At 61.0% G+C, this 16,892-nt stretch overlaps 1 protein-coding gene across 1 annotated transcript in view; it reads left to right on the top strand.

Moving 5' to 3' along the window:
* Positions 1-4,583: 4,583 nt before the first annotated feature.
* CAPN9 (calpain 9) overlaps positions 4,584-16,892 on the top strand; it is a 29,254-nt gene continuing 16,945 nt past the window's right edge. The window contains exons 1-6 of the mRNA XM_079107495.1: positions 4,584-5,049; positions 9,461-9,530; positions 11,901-12,019; positions 14,361-14,494; positions 15,576-15,744; positions 16,452-16,535. Coding sequence (XP_078963621.1) covers positions 4,837-5,049; positions 9,461-9,530; positions 11,901-12,019; positions 14,361-14,494; positions 15,576-15,744; positions 16,452-16,535 — 789 coding nt within the window. The 5' untranslated portion in view covers positions 4,584-4,836. The remainder of the gene's footprint in view (positions 5,050-9,460; positions 9,531-11,900; positions 12,020-14,360; positions 14,495-15,575; positions 15,745-16,451; positions 16,536-16,892) is intronic.

Genomic DNA, 16,892 nt, shown 5'->3' on the forward strand with positions numbered 1-16,892 from the left:
CTGTGTGTGCTATGTGTGTGACTGTGTGGCTGTGTGCCTGTGTGTGACTGTGTGTGTGTGACTGTGTGACTGTGTGTGATTGTGACTGCATGTGTGTGTGACTCCATGTATGACTGTATGTGTGACTGCATGTGTGTGACTGTGTGACTGTGTGTGTGTGTGGCTGTGTGTGTGACTGCATGTGTGTGACTGTGTGACTGTATGTGTGTGACTGTGTGACTGCATGTGATTGTGTGTGACTGCATGTGTGTGACTGCATGTGTGTGACTGTGTGACTGCATGTGATTGTGTGTGACTGCATGTGTGTGTGACTGTGTGTGTGGCTGTGTGTGTGACTGCACGGGTGTGGTGGCCTGTGTGTGTGTGAGACTGCACGTTGGTGAGTACGCGCACCGCTCTCCTTGCTATCTGAGGGGAACTCCTTCCGATACCCAGCTCTGGGACATCCTGGTCCCTCACCCACACACCCCATAGGCTCACGTCATCTCCAGGGTCCCTCCACCTGGGAATCCGATGGAAAGGCGACACTCATGTCCTCACACCTTCCACTTAGAGCTGTGGAGAGAAAAAGGCGCACGTGTCCAACACAGATGGATTTCCTCCATGTGCACGCCATGCCCGTTTGCTCACACGCCTGGATGCCCAGGGCTGACAGGAGTGTCTCCTCCCAGTGTGCAGAGCAGAACCCCCGGGAAGAGCAGCTTCAAAGCAGGAAGCAGGCTCGGAAAACACAGGCCCCCGCAGGAGAGGCGGCGGAGGACCGGGCTGGCTCTCCTGGGCCTCCACGGAATCGTGGGACAGTGTGGCCAGCTGTCCTGCTGGCTGGAGATCTTTCTTCCTGGTGTGGTTCACAGCGGGATGGGGTCACTGCGGGATGGGGCTCACTGGAGGATGGAGTCACTGAGGGATGGGGCTCACGGGAGGATGGGGTCACTGAGAGAAGGGGCTTACTGGAGGATGGGGCTTACTGGAGGATGGGGTCACTGGAGGATGGGGTCACTGAGAGAAGGGGCTCACTGCAGGATGGGGTCACTGCGGGATGGGGCTCACTGTGGGATGGGGTCACTGAGGGATGGGGCTCAGTGGAGGATGGGGCTCACTGCGGGATGGGGTCACTGCGGGATGGGGCTCACTGTGGGATGGGGTCACTGAGGGATGGGGCTCAGTGGAGGATGGGGCTCACTGCGGGATGGGGTCACTGCGGGATGGGGCTCACTGTGGGATGGGGTCACTGAGGGATGGGGCTCACTGGAGGATGGGGTCACTGAGGGATGGGGTCACTGCGGGATGGGGCTCACTGTGGGATGGGGTCACTGAGGGATGGGGCTCACTGTGGGATGGGGTCACTGAGGGATGGGGCTCACGGGAGGATGGGACTCACTGGAGGATGGGGTCACTGAGGGATGGGGTCACTGTGGGATGGGGTCACTGAGGGATGGGGTCACTGAGGGATGGGGTCACTGTGGGATGGGGTCACTGCGGAATGGGGCTCACTGGAGGATGGAGTCACTGAGGGATGGGGCTCACGGGAGGATGGGCTCACTGAGGGATGGGGCTCACTGTGGGATGGGGTCACTGAGGGATGGGGTCACTGCGGGATGGGGCTCACTGTGGGATGGGGTCACTGAGGGATGGGGTCACTGCGGGATGGGGTCACTGCGGGATGGGGCTCAGTGGAGGATGGGACTCACTGCAGGATGGGGTCACTGCGGGATGGGGTCACTGCGGGATGGGGTCACTGAGGGATGGGGTCACTGAGGGATGGGGCTCAGTGGAGGATGGGACTCACTGCAGGATGGGGTCACTGCGGGATGGGGCTCACTGCGGGATGGGGTCACTGAGGGATGGGGTCACTGAGGGATGGGGCTCAGTGGAGGATGGGACTCACTGCAGGATGGGGTCACTGCGGGATGGGGCTCACTGCGGGATGGGGTCACTGAGGGACGGGGTCACTGAGGGATGGGGCTCAGTGGAGGATGGGACTCACTGGAGGATGGGGTCACTGCGGGATGGGGTCACTGAGGGATGGGGCTCACTGCGGGATGGGGCTCACGGGAGGATGGGACTCACTGGAGGATGGGGTCACTGAGGGATGGGGTCACTGTGGGATGGGGTCACTGCGGAATGGGGCTCACTGAGGGATGGGGCTCACGGGAGGATGGGACTCACTGGAGGATGGGGTCACTGAGGGATGGGGTCACTGCGGGATGGGGTCACTGAGGGATGGGGTCACTGAGGGATGGGGCTCACGGGAGGATGGGACTCACTGGAGGATGGGGTCACTGTGGGATGGGGTCACTGCGGGATGGGGCTCACGGGAGGATGGGGCTCACTGCAGGATGGGGTCACTGCGGGATGGGGCTCACTGTGGGATGGGGTCACTGAGGGATGGGGTCACTGAGGGATGGGGCTCAGTGGAGGATGGGACTCACTGCAGGATGGGGTCACTGCGGGATGGGGCTCACTGCGGGATGGGGTCACTGAGGGATGGGGCTCACTGCGGGATGGGGTCACTGAGGGATGGGGCTCACTGCGGGATGGGGTCACTGAGGGATGGGGCTCAGTGGAGGATGGGACTCACTGGAGGATGGGGTCACTGAGGGATGGGGTCACTGTGGGATGGGGTCACTGCGGAATGGGGTCACTGTGGAATGGGGTCACTGTGGGATGGGGTCACTGCGGGATGGGGTCACTGTGGGATGGGGCTCACTGCGGGATGGGGCTCACGGGAGGATGGGACTCACTGGAGGATGGGGTCACTGAGGGATGGGGTCACTGCGGGATGGGGCTCACGGGAGGATGGGACTCACTGGAGGATGGGGTCACTGAGGGATGGGGTCACTGCGGGATGGGGCTCACGGGAGGATGGGGCTCACTGCAGGATGGGGTCACTGAGGGATGGGGTCACTGCGGGATGGGGCTCACTGTGGGATGGGGTCACTGAGGGATGGGGTCACTGAGGGATGGGGCTCAGTGGAGGATGGGACTCACTGCAGGATGGGGTCACTGCGGGATGGGGCTCACTGAGGGATGGGGCTCAGTGGAGGATGGGACTCACTGCAGGATGGGGTCACTGAGGCATGGGGTCACTGAGGGATGGGGCTCAGTGGAGGATGGGACTCACTGCAGGATGGGGTCACTGAGGGATGGGGTCACTGAGGGATGGGCTCACTGCGGGATGAGGCTCACGGGAGGATGGGGCTCACTGCGGGATGGGGTCACTGTGGGATGGGGCTCACTGTGGGATGGGGTCACTGAGGGATGGGGCTCACTGAGGGATGGGGTCACTGCGGGATGGGGCTCTACTCCTGGCTATATGTCGGGCGCTGCTGTTTTCCCTCCTATTAGCTCCTTAGAGTGAATCTACCTGGCCTGTCGACCCAGTGTCACTGGCTAGTTCACAAAGGAACTTCTCACCAAATTCCCAAACTATCTGATTTCCAAGTCATGTTTAGTAATGTCACATTTTCATTAAAAGTGACTGTGGATCCCAATGGGTGGTGCATACCTATAATTCAGCGGTTCAGGAGGCTGAGGCAGGAGGATCAAAGCCAGCCTTAGCAAAGTGAGGCACTAAGTAACTCAGTGAGACCTTGTCTCTAAATAAAATACAAGATATGACCGAGGGTGTGGATCAGTGGTCCAGTGCCCAAGTTCAGTCCTTGAACCCCCCTACTAAAAAAGTAACTATGGAAATGATCACACAGTCCTTTTCCTTTCAGGGTTCTTTTTTTTTGGTGCTGGGGATCGCCCTTATTGTCCTTTTTATTTTCTATTTGACAGCAGAGAAGAGAGTCATTGCTCACGGCTCTGGAGGCTGGGAGTCCAAGGCCCCCAGCTTCAGTGGCTCCCTAACTCACAGACAGGCCTGGTCACGGCAGCCTCGTGTGGTGGCAGGGACGAGGGGCCCTCTGGGGCTGCCGTGAGGACGCCAGCTGCATTCATGAGTCCCGCTCGTGACCTGCCCACTGCCCAAGACCGCTCTCCAGACGCCATCGCGTAGGGGTCGAGATGTCAACAGTCTGGGGACAGAGTCACTCGGACCACAGCAGAGTGAGCCCAGATGTCTCCGGCCCCTTGTCTGCCCTGTTTTTTGAAAAAAACTTGCAGGATCCCTGAACAGGAAATGTGTTGGACCCAATGACCGCCACTGGTCAGCTAAGCGCTCACCAGCCTTGGCTGCCCCCAACCACTGCGCCACAGAGGGAATCTCAGAGGTGGCAGCCGTGCTGGGAATTCGGGGATGCCCTGTGGGCTTCCTCCTTCAGCTCCCCACGTGTTGGGCCCCCCACTTCCCACAACACGAGGTCCTGTCTGGGGCCTGTCTGACCAGGGGCTCTGGGTGTGGTGACAGGAGAGGCAGTGATGTCCTCCGCTCACCTACCTCAGGGCACAGGTGACTCCTGGCCTGCGTTTGTAGGAAGGCTTCCTTGGGTCCCTCTCCCGCCCACACAGATAAAGGCTTCTGGCCACTGCCACAAGTCACTGGGATGGACCGAGAGCTGGCCAGCCGGTGGCCTCTTCCTGGGCCAGCTGCTGCTTGCTCTCTTCCGTGGAGAAGTCCTCCCTCTTGCCTGGACTCCCAGTGCCTGAAGCGCGGGTGCTGCCCCTGCTGGAGCTCTGAGCCAGCCCAGGGCTGGCCTGTATTTGCCATCAGGGTGTGTCCTGCTATCAGGGTGTGTCCCACTGTGGTGGGGGGGTCCCCGCCAGCAGGTGGGGTGGGCCACTCAGCTGGCCTTGGCTGCTCCTGGCTGGCCAGCACAGCAGACAGCAGTGGAGCCAGCCTCTGCCCTTCTTCTATCCGTCTGCCACCCACCAGCCTGCCAAGGAGCAGCCATGCCTTACCTCCACGGGGCCACGGGGCCACAGGCACATCCGGTCCCCAAGGATGCCCGCACCACTCACTCCTCGGGCCAGAGCTTCGAGCAGCTGAGGCAGGGGTGCCTGCAGGCAGGCAGGCTGTTCGAGGACACGGACTTCCCTGCCAACAACACCTCCCTGTTCTACAGCGAGAGGCTCCCGGTCCCCTTTGTGTGGAAACGGCCAGGGGTGAGTTGGGGAGATGTGTGGGGTCTCCTGGCTCCGGTGGGCATCGAGCTCCAGGGAGGAAGATTCGGGAAGGCAGGGCAGAGCACCATGCATGCCCACGTCCAGGCTTTGTGGCGCGTGGGCCCAGGTCTCTCTGCCTGGGCCCCCTGGGTGTCTGGGCGCACCCCTCGCCTCCTTCCACCCCCACAAGGGCTTGGGACCCAGACTGAGGGTCTGTGTGTAGCAGGGGTGGGATTGAAGCTTCATCCAAAAGAACACATCTCTGCGGCCGGTCCCACCAGAATCCAGGGTGATAAGGAGCAAACGGCCGACCATTCAGACGCTGCTGGGTCTGAATGGTCAGTGGTGCACAGTGGTGCACACTGAGGTGCAGACACTCAGCGTGGCCAGGTGTCTGTCACAGCAAGTTCTCAGCAAATGAGACTCCAGAGCTGTGCGCCATCCCCAAAGGAGTTGGTGGGCGCCACCAGCCCCGAAAGTCTGGAGGCGACAGGTCTCAGGAGGCAGCAGCGGGCACCGGGCGCCTGTCAATATTTGCAGTGCGGGTTTGTCAGGGCCCTGCCTCCAACCTGGCGCCACTGGCTGGGGCTGTCCTGGGTGGGTCCTTACCTGGGAGCCGCTCCTGTGTGCGAGCAGGGACAGTGTGAGGGTGCGGGACCTGGCCATGGGCCCTGAATGCCAGTCCTATGCAGCCCAGGGTCCCTGAGCCTCAGTCTCGTACCTACGAGATGGGGCGACCTTGGCTCAGGCAGGTTCTGGGGCACACAGGACCTTCTCAGTTAGTGGCAGCTGCTGTCCTATCTACTCCCACCTCCCTCTGCCATGGCAGGGGTGGCCCTGGAGCGCTCCCAGACAGGAGCAGTGAGGGACCCGCCACACGTCCCTCCCCATCTCCCAACATAAACGTCCACGCCTTGAGGAAGCAGAATGGCTGCTCTAAACAGCTCTCACTGGAAAGGGCTGGGCCCCTCGGGCTGGGAACATGCACGCGCTGGTATTTTGAGGTGGGGGTCTGTGTTGGGCAGCGTGGGGTTGACGTGCCCCATGCGTGCATTGGGCCGTTTGTGTGCACGTGTGCAGGCGTGTCTGGGTAGGATCAGACCACGAGTGGCCCTGCAGGAAGGACAGGAAGGGAAGAGCAGCCCGAGGGCCATGCCATAGTCTGTGGCCTTCCTGTGCTTTCTTCCTCTGTTGATGGGCACATGGACAGAGGGCTCTGGGTCCCTGGACTGCAGGCTGTGGGTGCATTTTTAAGCAGGGGTGGGAATTCTTGGAGTCGGGGTCCCCAGGGAAGATGATACCCCAGCCCAGGGGGACTGGAGCCTGGGGTGGCCACTGCAGCCACGGGCAGCTTCCTCTTCGCCCAGGTGTCACACAGACACAGGGCTGTCTCCTGGGAGGTCTGAGCAGCTACCACAGAACCTCAGCTCCCTCTTGCATGAAGGGGGACCAGACTGCCCCACCTGTGGGGTCAGGGTGAGGATGCCAGTTAGCGTGGCAGGGACAGCAGGGTCAGTGCTATGCCACTATTACCAATCCACACCTTCCTCCCTGGCCAGAGATCTCTGCCCAGCACCAAGCAGACAGGGCTGGGTTACTTCTGGAGCCAGCAATAATCCGTTCCCACCCCACAGCAGGGGCTCCGGGTCCCCGGGGACTCAGAGTCTCAGACTCAGCCCTGATGTCCTGATGGTTTCGTCCCCAGATCTGGGGAGGCCTTGGTCCACAGCCGGGGCCCCAGTACACACAACCCCTGCACGGTCCCCTGCCCCACAGCCCCAGGGAGGAAGCCCAGTGCCCTCTCCCCTGGGGTTGAACAACCATCCTGTGCTTGTTCAGGCGGCGGCTGGTGGCCTGCGTGTGGCTCCGTTTTTCCGGGGGGCCTGCCTGCCTTCCCTAAGTGTGCAATGAGACTGTGCCCATGGTGCATTCCCTGTTCCTACAAACACCCACTCTGTCAGGGGCTTTGCGATCTGCCTTACAGACTGCTGTGAGGTCAGCAGCCAGGCCACTCTGCCGGCAGCACTGGGGGCCCTGGTTTGGGGCAGGGCCGTGGGAAACAGGGAGTTGCCCGGATCCCCAGAAGGCGGAGCTGGGCCTGCCGTTCTGCCCAGCACTGGTCAGGGTGCAAATGGCTCTCAAGGCAAACACCAGGCTCTCCCCAGAAGCCCTCTTGTCAAACACAGCTGTGCTTCGGGGAGGGAGGAGCAGCTGGCCAGGGCGGCACTGAGGGTGATGGGCGGGCAGACGCGCCCTCAGAGGGGCCGGGGGAGGTGGGGGCCGGGGCGAGTGCCAGCCTCAACATGGGGGAAGGAGTGAGCCAGGAGGGGAGCAGAGCCGGAACACAGCGTGCCTCCACAGGGGGCCCCCTGGCGAGCCAGGACGCAGACCCTGGGGGCCACCCCTACCTTTGCGGCCAGTCCTGCCACACTGGAGAAGCTGGTCATTTGATGAAAAGACTCCAAGGCTTCCTGGAGCCGAGGGTGGGAATGCGGGGACGTGCGAGGCCTCATGGAGACGGGGCTGGCGTCCAGGCTGGTGTGGCTCTGCCAGGCCTGAGTTTCTGGGGCATCTAACAGCACCGTCTTTTTCAGAAATCTCTTGCTAAGCCCATGTGGGTATTTCGGAAACTAATATGCCCACAGAGCCCTCTCTGGTCAGCTCTGGGTCCCTACTCCGGAGGGCTGGCCTGCCTGGGGACTCAGCGTCACCAGCCCTTACCTCAGCTCGGCCAGGCGATTGCCCCGGGTTAGAGGAGTCCCCACACCTCTGCTTCCCTGGCACCCGAGGGCAGAGGAGAAGCAGGGTCCTGGCTGGCCGGAGGCGGTGGGCTCGGAACGGCGGGCTCCAGGTGAGGGCTCTGAGCAGCCATGGCAGGAGGTCCTGCTGGATGGCCTGGGAGCCCAGGCACATTGTCCTCTAGGCTGGTCCTCCTCGGTCCTGCAGTCTGGAAGGTGGACGGTTCCTTTGTTACCAGCACCCCTGCTGTAGTTAAGGGGGAGTGGCCTCCATGGGGTCTCAGGACACGCTCTCGGCCATCCCCACCTTCCCACGGCACCTGCCGCTATTGCTTGGGTTAGCTCCCAGGAGCCCCCCGCCCACCCTGCTCCACCCCAGCATTTGCCCCTGGGTCCTGGTCTGCCTCAGTCAGGGCAGGGACTCTTGTCCAGGGTGCAGTCCAATGTCAGGCCCCCTATGAAAGACAGAACGTGAAGGCAGGCCAGCCCGGGGGCAGAGACAGCTGAGCAGAGTGTGACCCCTCGCCCGGGAAAGGCTCCCCCAGGGTCAAGGCCCCAGCTCTGCGGAGGTGAAAACAGCTCTGCGGCTTGGTCGCTTGCTCACCCCAGAAAGGCCTGCGGGTGCTCCTTACCTCTGCTGGTGGGAGCCTGGGCCTGACTGCGGCTCAGGACCTCCCGGTGGGTCAGCCAGGGTCTCAGGGCCTCATTCTCGTGAATTTTTTGTTGTTCTTTTTAGGGATACTTAACGTCAGGCTCCTGCGTGACATGACCACTCAGGCAGGGACTAGGTCTGCTCCACTCAGCACAGCACTTTCCGTCCCCTCCCTCTCTAGGACCTGGTGGCTATCCTCTCACAGCTGGTCTTCTAGTTGGTGTCTGTCCATGGTAGGGTCACTGCAGAGTGTCCACCTGGTGCACAGGAAGGGCGGCCCGACTCTCCCCTCCCTCCAGCCCGCCTCCTCCACTGACCTTCTCACCACCGTTCTTTGGTCTCTGCTTCTACATATCCCACAAAGCACTCGACCTTTGACTTTGGAGACCGGCTTCTTTCAATTAGCATGACATTTAAAATCATTTCTCAACCGCATGAATTTTACATAAATGCTTTCCATTTCTGTTTTTGTTTCATGTTTTAGGTTTGTTTTTTATATTATTTATACACATATGAATGATCATATCACCACAGATATAATCAACGAGCATATAAAATACTAATAATGTGTAATACGCAATAACAGCATCGTGCACGCGGGTGAGATTTTATGCCAGGGCTGCACATCCCTATCTTCATGGCACAGATGTGAATCCAACCTAAATGCTGGTCTGCAGAGCCGCTGGCAGGGCTGAGCTTGGTCCTGGACGCCCGCCTGTAGCGCCACCCCGTTGACTCCGGGAAAGGCCAGGAGTCCGAGGTCCGCGAAGGTGGCGAGGCTCACAGCGGGCAGTACTCGAAGGAGACCCTTGGGCCTCCACAAGGGGTCCTCCCTGCAGGAGTCTCTGGCAGAGGGACGGTGCCAAGAGGCCGCTTTCCTCGGGGCCTGGATGCACTAGAGAGAAGCCCAGGTAGCGGCCTCAGCAGCCATGGCCCTCTGTGGGGCTCCCCCGCTGCTGCGCCCGCACCCCTCACTGCCCGTAGCTGTGGGTCCCACCCCAACAACACTCTCACTCTCCAGGAAATCGTGGAGAAGCCCGAATTCATCCTCGGAGGGGCCACCAGGACTGACATCTGTCAGGGGGAGCTGGGTAAGTGGGGACACACGTTCTGAGGGGCCTCCAGGGCAGGAGAGGCAGCACAGGGTCCCCAGGACACCCACCCCGGTGCAGGACCCCTGGGTCCAAGCCCTCAGGGTCGCTCCTCTGGGCACACCTGCCTGCCCTGGGTCCCACTCAGAGAACAGCAACCGCCTACACTGCCCATGACCAGCAGCTCCTGCACCTGACCTGTCTACCAGGCACTGCCCTAGGAACACACCGCTGTCTCCATGACAGATGAAAACCAGGGCTAGAGAACAAGCCACTGGTTCCTGGTCACGTAGGTGGCAGGTGGGCAGTCTGACCAGAGAGACCCGGCTCCTGCCATTGTGCTTCGCTGCCCCTCAAGGCCCACACTCGTCTCCTCCCTCAACTGACCCGAGACTCTCCCAGCAACTAAGGGCCTATGCGAAATTAGGATAAGGATCTGGTGCGAAATTAGGCTAGGTTTACCCACTTCCCGTCTAGGAAGGGAAAATGGCAGTAGGATCAGTGAAGTCAGCGAACACGGCAAGCTGTGCAGACCCCAGCTCACTCACAGCCCAGGCTGTCACATGGTCTGATGGGCAGAGCAGGTCACACTGGAACCTCCATGATAAGTACCTGAGTGGTGCTGCAGAGGGGACCCCAGAGCCACCAGCCCGGGCTGGTGGCAGTTAGCTAGCTAGGAAGATGATTGACAGGTGGACAGAATGTCTGTTCTAGATAAAACTTGGATTAATGGAAAACCTGCCTCCAGCTGGCTAGTGCCTGCCTACCACTCCCGCTCCTCCTCCACCTCCCCTCGCTCCCCCCGGTCCTGTGAGGCTATTCACTGTACCAGTCCCCTTATTTTTAAAGTCTTGGCTTTTCACCTTGGTGTGAACATACATTGGAATTTATAACCTTGTATTTGACATTAGTGGTGGTTGATTCTATATATTACTTTGTAACACTTTTAATATAGCTAAATACTGCACATGGCAAATGTTCCTTAAGAGGGATGACAAATACAAAGAAAGGCCAGGGCTGGAGCCACACAGCAAGAACAGACTCTCCCATCAGGGCCTCCAGCCAGGGAGCCTCAAACTGGCCTGCAAACTGGCCGCCAGTCCAGGGCGGCCACCCATGTGCCCAGGCCCTGGTGGGAAAGCAGTGTCCTGTGATACCAGCCCCGTGTCCCTCCTGCAGAGCCCTGAGCTCACTAGGGGGAAGGCTTCGCGCTCTGGGGCCAGGGAGACGCACTTTTCCTCAACTGGACAGAGCTGTGCCTTGCGGGGAGGGGAATGCAGCAGGGAGGGTGCTGTTAGACCCTGGCTGGCCCTGGCCACCTTCTAGCTGAGCCAGTGACCACGTCAGTCCTCATCTCTGCACCCTGGCATGGCACGGAGTCTGTCATTCTGGGGGCATTTGGTGGAGTTGCTGAACAAGAGGCCCCATCGGCCTCCAGCAGCACCACTTCCTACAGCCTCTCCAAGAGGTGGTGGAGGCTCAAAAACCGGCTGGTGCACAAGAAACTCATCCTTCCACACCCCAGCTGGGAACCCCTCAGACAGGCCATCACCGGTGAGGCAGGAGCAGCTGTCCTGACTTTGGGCCTCACCAGCCTCTCTCACTGTGCACGGCAATGAGATAGGGACTGCCACAAGCCCAAGCCCAGCAGCACCAGGTACACCCTGGATGTGAACTCCAAGGCCCGCTGAGCAAGCCCCAGTCTTGGCCGTCCACTGAAGACAGATCTGGACAGTGGTCCCCTGAGACGGGGGACACTCCCAATCACCTGCTCACACTTACACTGTGGAGAGTCTGAAGCTCCCGCAGGCACACGAAATGAGCAGCCCCTTCTCCACACGGGGTGCGGCACACAGACGGAGCCCTCTGCTCTCGGACACTCTCAGATGTGTCCTCTCAGTGTCCTCCAGGTGGTGGCCACAGTGCTCAGTGAGTCAGTCAGTCAACCCGAAACTGCAAGGTAACCAGGAGCAAAGGCAGCCCCCAGGAGCAGGGCCGGAGCAGCCCCAGAAGGGGCCCCAGGCACTGCTGGGCCATCTCTGAGCCCCTCTCCCCACCAAGCACAGTTGGGCCAGCGTGGCTGTGGCTCAGGATGCCTGCTTACGCTGCCCACGTGGACTCTGTGTGCCACGCAGCAGGGCTTGGGCAAGGTAGGGCTGGGCCTCATGGATCCGGTGCATGCTGGAGCCTCATGTCTGGAAGCCCAGTGAGCAGTCCCCCAGCAGTGCCCGGGAGGTGCCTGGGGGAGAGGGCAGGTAAGGGCACGTTTAGAAGCACAGAGGTGTGGCCTGGCCTGGTGGGACTACTCACATCCCCTCTGGCAGCTACCAAGGATTGAGGATGCAGGGTGTGACTCAACCTCCTCTGCAGGGGACTGCTGGCTGCTGGCTGCCATCGCCTCTCTCACGCTCAATGAGAAAGCACTGGCCAGAGTGGTTCCCCAGGACCAGAGCTTCGGCCCTGGCTATGCTGGAATATTCCACTTCCAGGTAAGAGGAGCTCGGGTCAGTGGGTGCCCCTCTCCGCGGCCCAGCACACTGCCACCTGCTCCACTGCACTGCTGTGGCCGGGAAGTAAAGCTCCGGCCACCTGTACGTCACTCAGGAATGACGGCCAGGCTTTGGAGCAGCCTTGAAGGTGTGGTCTGGTGGCCCTCGGGGAAAGCACCCGGTGAAACGGGGGGGCTAGCTGACCAAGGCCCACAGGTTAGGGGGTCCCACAGGTGGCGTTATTGGGAATTTCTTGAGCTTTGAGCATAAATTGCCAGAAACAGATGTACCTCTGCAGAGCTGGATTATTTCTCATAAATGGAAGGTTGGAAAATGTAAATTTGGAGACCTTGAGTGAATTTAAATATAGAATCAGATTGTCACAGAGGTGCATGCTGGAGCGCCCGTGCCCACAGCTGACCTGCTCCCTGCCCTCTCCACCCTCCTCTTGTCCAGCATCCTGCCCAAGCACATCCTTCCCGGGGCGGGAGCTCACGCAGCCTTCCCAGTGAAGGCCAGCCTTGGCCTCCTGGGTGTGACTGAGGTTTCCATGGTGAGACATCCCCACCTGGGACCTCCCAGTGCCAGGCACAGAGCAGGTGTTCCCTTGCCCACCCAGCCAGCCGGCAGGGCTCCTGACGCTCAGGTCACCGCTCTGGCAGCCCCGTCCCTCCGCCACTGAGGCCTGCGCTCCGATGCACACTCAGGCCTGGTGACGGAAGCCCAGCAGGGTTTACAAGCAGAGTGGGTGCAGTGTGAACTGTGGGCCCCCCACCGTGGCAGGCTCCCCATGCCTGGGCACTGCTGCTCTGGGCCTGGAGGAGCTCCACCCCATTCTTCCATGGACCCATCACACTGGCTGTTTCCCCTCCCTGTCTGTGGACACTACTGTGCTGGCTTCCTAGTGCCAGTATCTGGCCCAGACGGACCCTGAGCCCGGCAGGGTGGCAGTGGGCTACTAAACCCAGTAAGCCCCACTGCTGCCTCTCCACCAGAGCCCCAGCTACTGATCTGCTCCCGAGGGAACGGCGTCCTCCCCGTCCCCTGAACTACCAGGGCCACCACCAGAAAGAGACTTGGAATGACCTAACCAAGTCCCCATTTTGCCCCTGGGGACACTGAGTCCAGGGAGGGGAAAAGGCTGATCCAACATCACAAAACAATGAGCAATGAAGCAGGCTAGGCGCTGAGTCCTGCTCTGCACCTGGGCTCCATGGTGCTGCCTCTGTTCAGGCCCTGCCGGGAGCCTGTGGTCACCCCTGAGGAGGCTCCACCCTTCTGGGTCCCCTCCTTCACTCTTCCTCTGTCCCTCTGCACAGTCTGCAGAGTCTGCACAGTCGCAGAGTAGGTGTAGGCACCAGGAGGGCAGCAGAGCCGGCCTCTCTCACCCACAGGCCCTCGGAGCCCTCCCTGTGGATGGCCACCCCCAGCACTCCTCCCCCGTCCCCCAGCACAGGAGGCCTGAGGAGCCGGCCTGGACATTAGCAGCACCCAAAGCCACACATGACTGGAGAGCCCATAGGGATGAGGGACCAGGCATGAGTCTGGCTTGGGAAGGTGGCAGGACTGTTCCTTCCAACCCACGTGGCCTCAGCCAGACACTGTGCTGGTCAAGTCCAGCTGGGGGGAGCAGCTGCCTCGAGAGCGGCCCAGAGTGCCTGGCAAAGCACTGAGCACGTGGCCACTGCCTCTGTTTCCCTTGCCCCCTCCCTCACGCTCTCCTGCGGGACTGAGGGCCGCAGCCCAGTATGCCAGAGGGGACCAGAGGGAGCAGGTCCCTGAGGACACAAGAAAGCACAGAGGCCCACAGTTTGGCCTGGACTTGCTCCCACCTCCCCTGTTGCCTGCAGACCACTCCAGTCCATGCACGCTCACAAACACTGAAGCAACCACCCAGCGCACACCCGCACACCTGCACCCTCGGACCCCATCCACCACACCCACACCCCACATCCATCTCGGGCCCCACCAATGGGCCAGCAGGAAAGGAAGGAGCAGGGACGTGGGAGCCAGACCCAAAGCCGGGCAGAGAGCAGAGGCTGGGCCAGGCTGGAGCGGAGCACTGTGCTCTCCTGCCAAAGCAGACTGCAGAGTTCAGAACCAAGTCCAAGAGCGACTCCTGTCCCCGTCCCCAGCCCCACGTCTGTGGGTGACAGTCTTGGTGCTGGTGTGGGTGCCAGGCTCAGTATGTGGCTTCGTGGAGACAGGTGGCCCCATCCCAGAGTCCCGTGGGTTTTCTCAGATGAATGTGCAGCTTGCTCAGAGGAGGGTGCTGGACAAGCATTTGCTGGTGACTCCCCTAACTCTCCTCCGTGGCCCCCGGCTCTGCACTGGGCCCCAGTTCTGGCAGCACAGCGAGTGGCTGGACGTGGTGATCGACGACCGCCTGCCCACCTTCCGGGGCCGTTTGGTCTTCCTGCACTCTGCTGACCACAACGAGTTCTGGAGTGCCTTGCTGGAGAAGGCCTACGCCAAGTAAGTGCCCACTGTGGGGGCCGGGAGGGGTGAAGGTGGACAAGAAGCCACCAGAGCAGCCTTCCCACCCAGGCGTGGATGTACCTGCGGCCCGTGGCCACACCTGTGCCTGGGTCTCCCTTAGTGGTGGATCTGACCTTCGAGAGCTGGTGGGCGCAGACCTGGGACAGCAGGGAGGCCACCTGGAGCTGTGCTGACCTCCCACCATGTGCTGACCTCACGCCATGGCTCAGTGTTCAGGCTGCTTCCCACCTGGGTGCAGGCACCCAGGGTCCACTTCTCCTCTACTTTTTAAAAAATGGGGCAGAACTGGAGACTCGTCGCTGTGCCATCTTCCTGGGGATGGCTCGTGACGCGTATCCAGGTCACGGGGCAGGGTGCCCTGTGTCCAGTCTTGGGGGGCTCCCCCCGTAAGGGTCTTACAGGGGCACTCAATAAGCTCCTGTGTCTGCTGTTCCCACGAGACTTTGATGGTCGCATGTCAGGTGCCTGACGTAGTTTCATAATTTGGCCCAGTAAGTCACTTGTCCACTTGTGCCTCGTGGGGCTGCCAGGCAGATGGTGGTGGTTGACCTCTCCAAACAAGCACCAAGCCCACCCACCTGGGCACTCGGGGGCCAGGCACCGCTCTGCAGAGTGGACTGGAGACTCAGAGCAAGGCACGGCCTGAGAGGCGCACTTCTGGGCCCCACCGAGTCACAGCCCAGAGGAGCCTAAGGAGACAGGAGGGTCTGAACAGGAAACAGACGGAGGCTCAGGGGCAGGAAGCCTGGCGCTCACAGGTTGCCCTCGCCAGCATGGAGGCCATGGGAAGACGGGGCGGGACTTGGCGCAGGTGTTTCTGTGCCTCTCTCCCCTGGAGGCCGTCTGACCTTCAAGCAGAGATTGTAAAGGCGACTACAGGTTAGAAAGGAGACCCCTGTGGGCAACTGGCCAAAGCCACTGAGACCCTGGGGTGAGCGCGGGCAGCCCCGTGCCCCGGCCCCTGCTGCCCTCAGGCCAGGGTCGCACCTCCTCCACTACAGCAAACCTGCTCCCGCCCGCACGCCCTCACCGCTGCTCGCCCCTGCCGCCCTCGCAGGCTGAACGGGAGCTACGAGGCACTGAAGGGGGGCAGCACCGTGGAGGCCATGGAAGACTTCACCGGGGGCGTGGCGGAGACCTTCCTGACGAGAGAGGCCCCGCAGGACTTCTACGCCATCCTGGGGAAGGCCCTGAAGCGCGGCTCCCTGCTCGGCTGCTCCATGGATGTGAGTGCCGGGTCCTCACCAGGGCCCTGGCCACTGGGAGGCCTGCCTGACCGTGGTGGGAGGGGCCAGTGCTACCTTTCAGCTACACCGTGAGAGGCCCCACCTCCTGCCCCTCACCCCTCTGCCTCACAGACGGGCACGCACCGCACACGGGCGCTGGACTTTGCTGCAGGGATCTCACCGCATGCTGTGTCCATGCGTCCGCTGCAAAGAGCGCCTCACATAACAGGCAGACACCTAACAGCACAAACGCACTCACAGGGGCCATTTCATCTCCTGTTTCCTGAAATCTATTTAAGTTTTCTCCTCCCTCTTGGATTAGTCTCGGGGATTTTTTTTTTTTTTTTTCTGATGAATTAGTGATTTCCTCTGCACGGTCATATTTGGGGCACAGAGACACAGGTCACGGTGCCCTGTACCTGGCAGCATCTCCTTGGCACGTGCAATGGTGCCTCCTCCCTCGTGCCAGACTCCAGGACTCTGTGGTCACATTCTCCCCCGCAGGAAAGTGCGCTTCTCCTCTCTGGGCACCAGGGCTTCTGCACCCTGGAGAGGTGCCTGGCCGTGCACCCCGCTTAGCTGGACTCTGCACACCCAGTTCATTTGGCTGGGCCGTGCAAGGGCACACAGGCTGGCGGAGACCTGGGGGTGGCCCTGGGTCCGGCCTCGTCTAAGCCGAGGCTTCGATGCCGCCCTTATCTTTTCAGATCAGAAATGCTGCAGAATCCGAAGCCCGGACACCTTTCGGTCTCATTAAGGGTCACGCCTACACTGTCACGGGGCTCGACCAGGTAGGCAGGACTGTGCAGGCCTTCCTTAGCGACTCGCAGTTCAGACACTGCCCAAGCCTCGGGCTGTGGCACCCAGAGGAGCCAGGCTAGAGTCGAAGCAGCGAAACGGGTGAGAGACCAGGCCATTCCTCCACAGCACCAAGCGTGGTCAGCAGGTGTGTGTCCTGGGCCTCGACGGGGCTTCTGTTGGTTCTCTCTGCTACCATTTCCCAATTCTGTACTGGTCAGGTTCTCCAGAGAACCAGACAACAGGAGAGTAAGAATACACACGACCAGGTGCATTAGGAACTGGCCTGATGACCGCGCGTCCCACAGTTAGCTGTCCAAGCTGGAGATGCTGCAAGCCTCCGCCTGGCC

The sequence above is a fragment of the Sciurus vulgaris genome (genome assembly GCF_902686455.1).
Source record: "Sciurus vulgaris genome assembly, chromosome: 12".
Taxonomy (NCBI): Eukaryota; Metazoa; Chordata; class Mammalia; order Rodentia; family Sciuridae; genus Sciurus; species Sciurus vulgaris.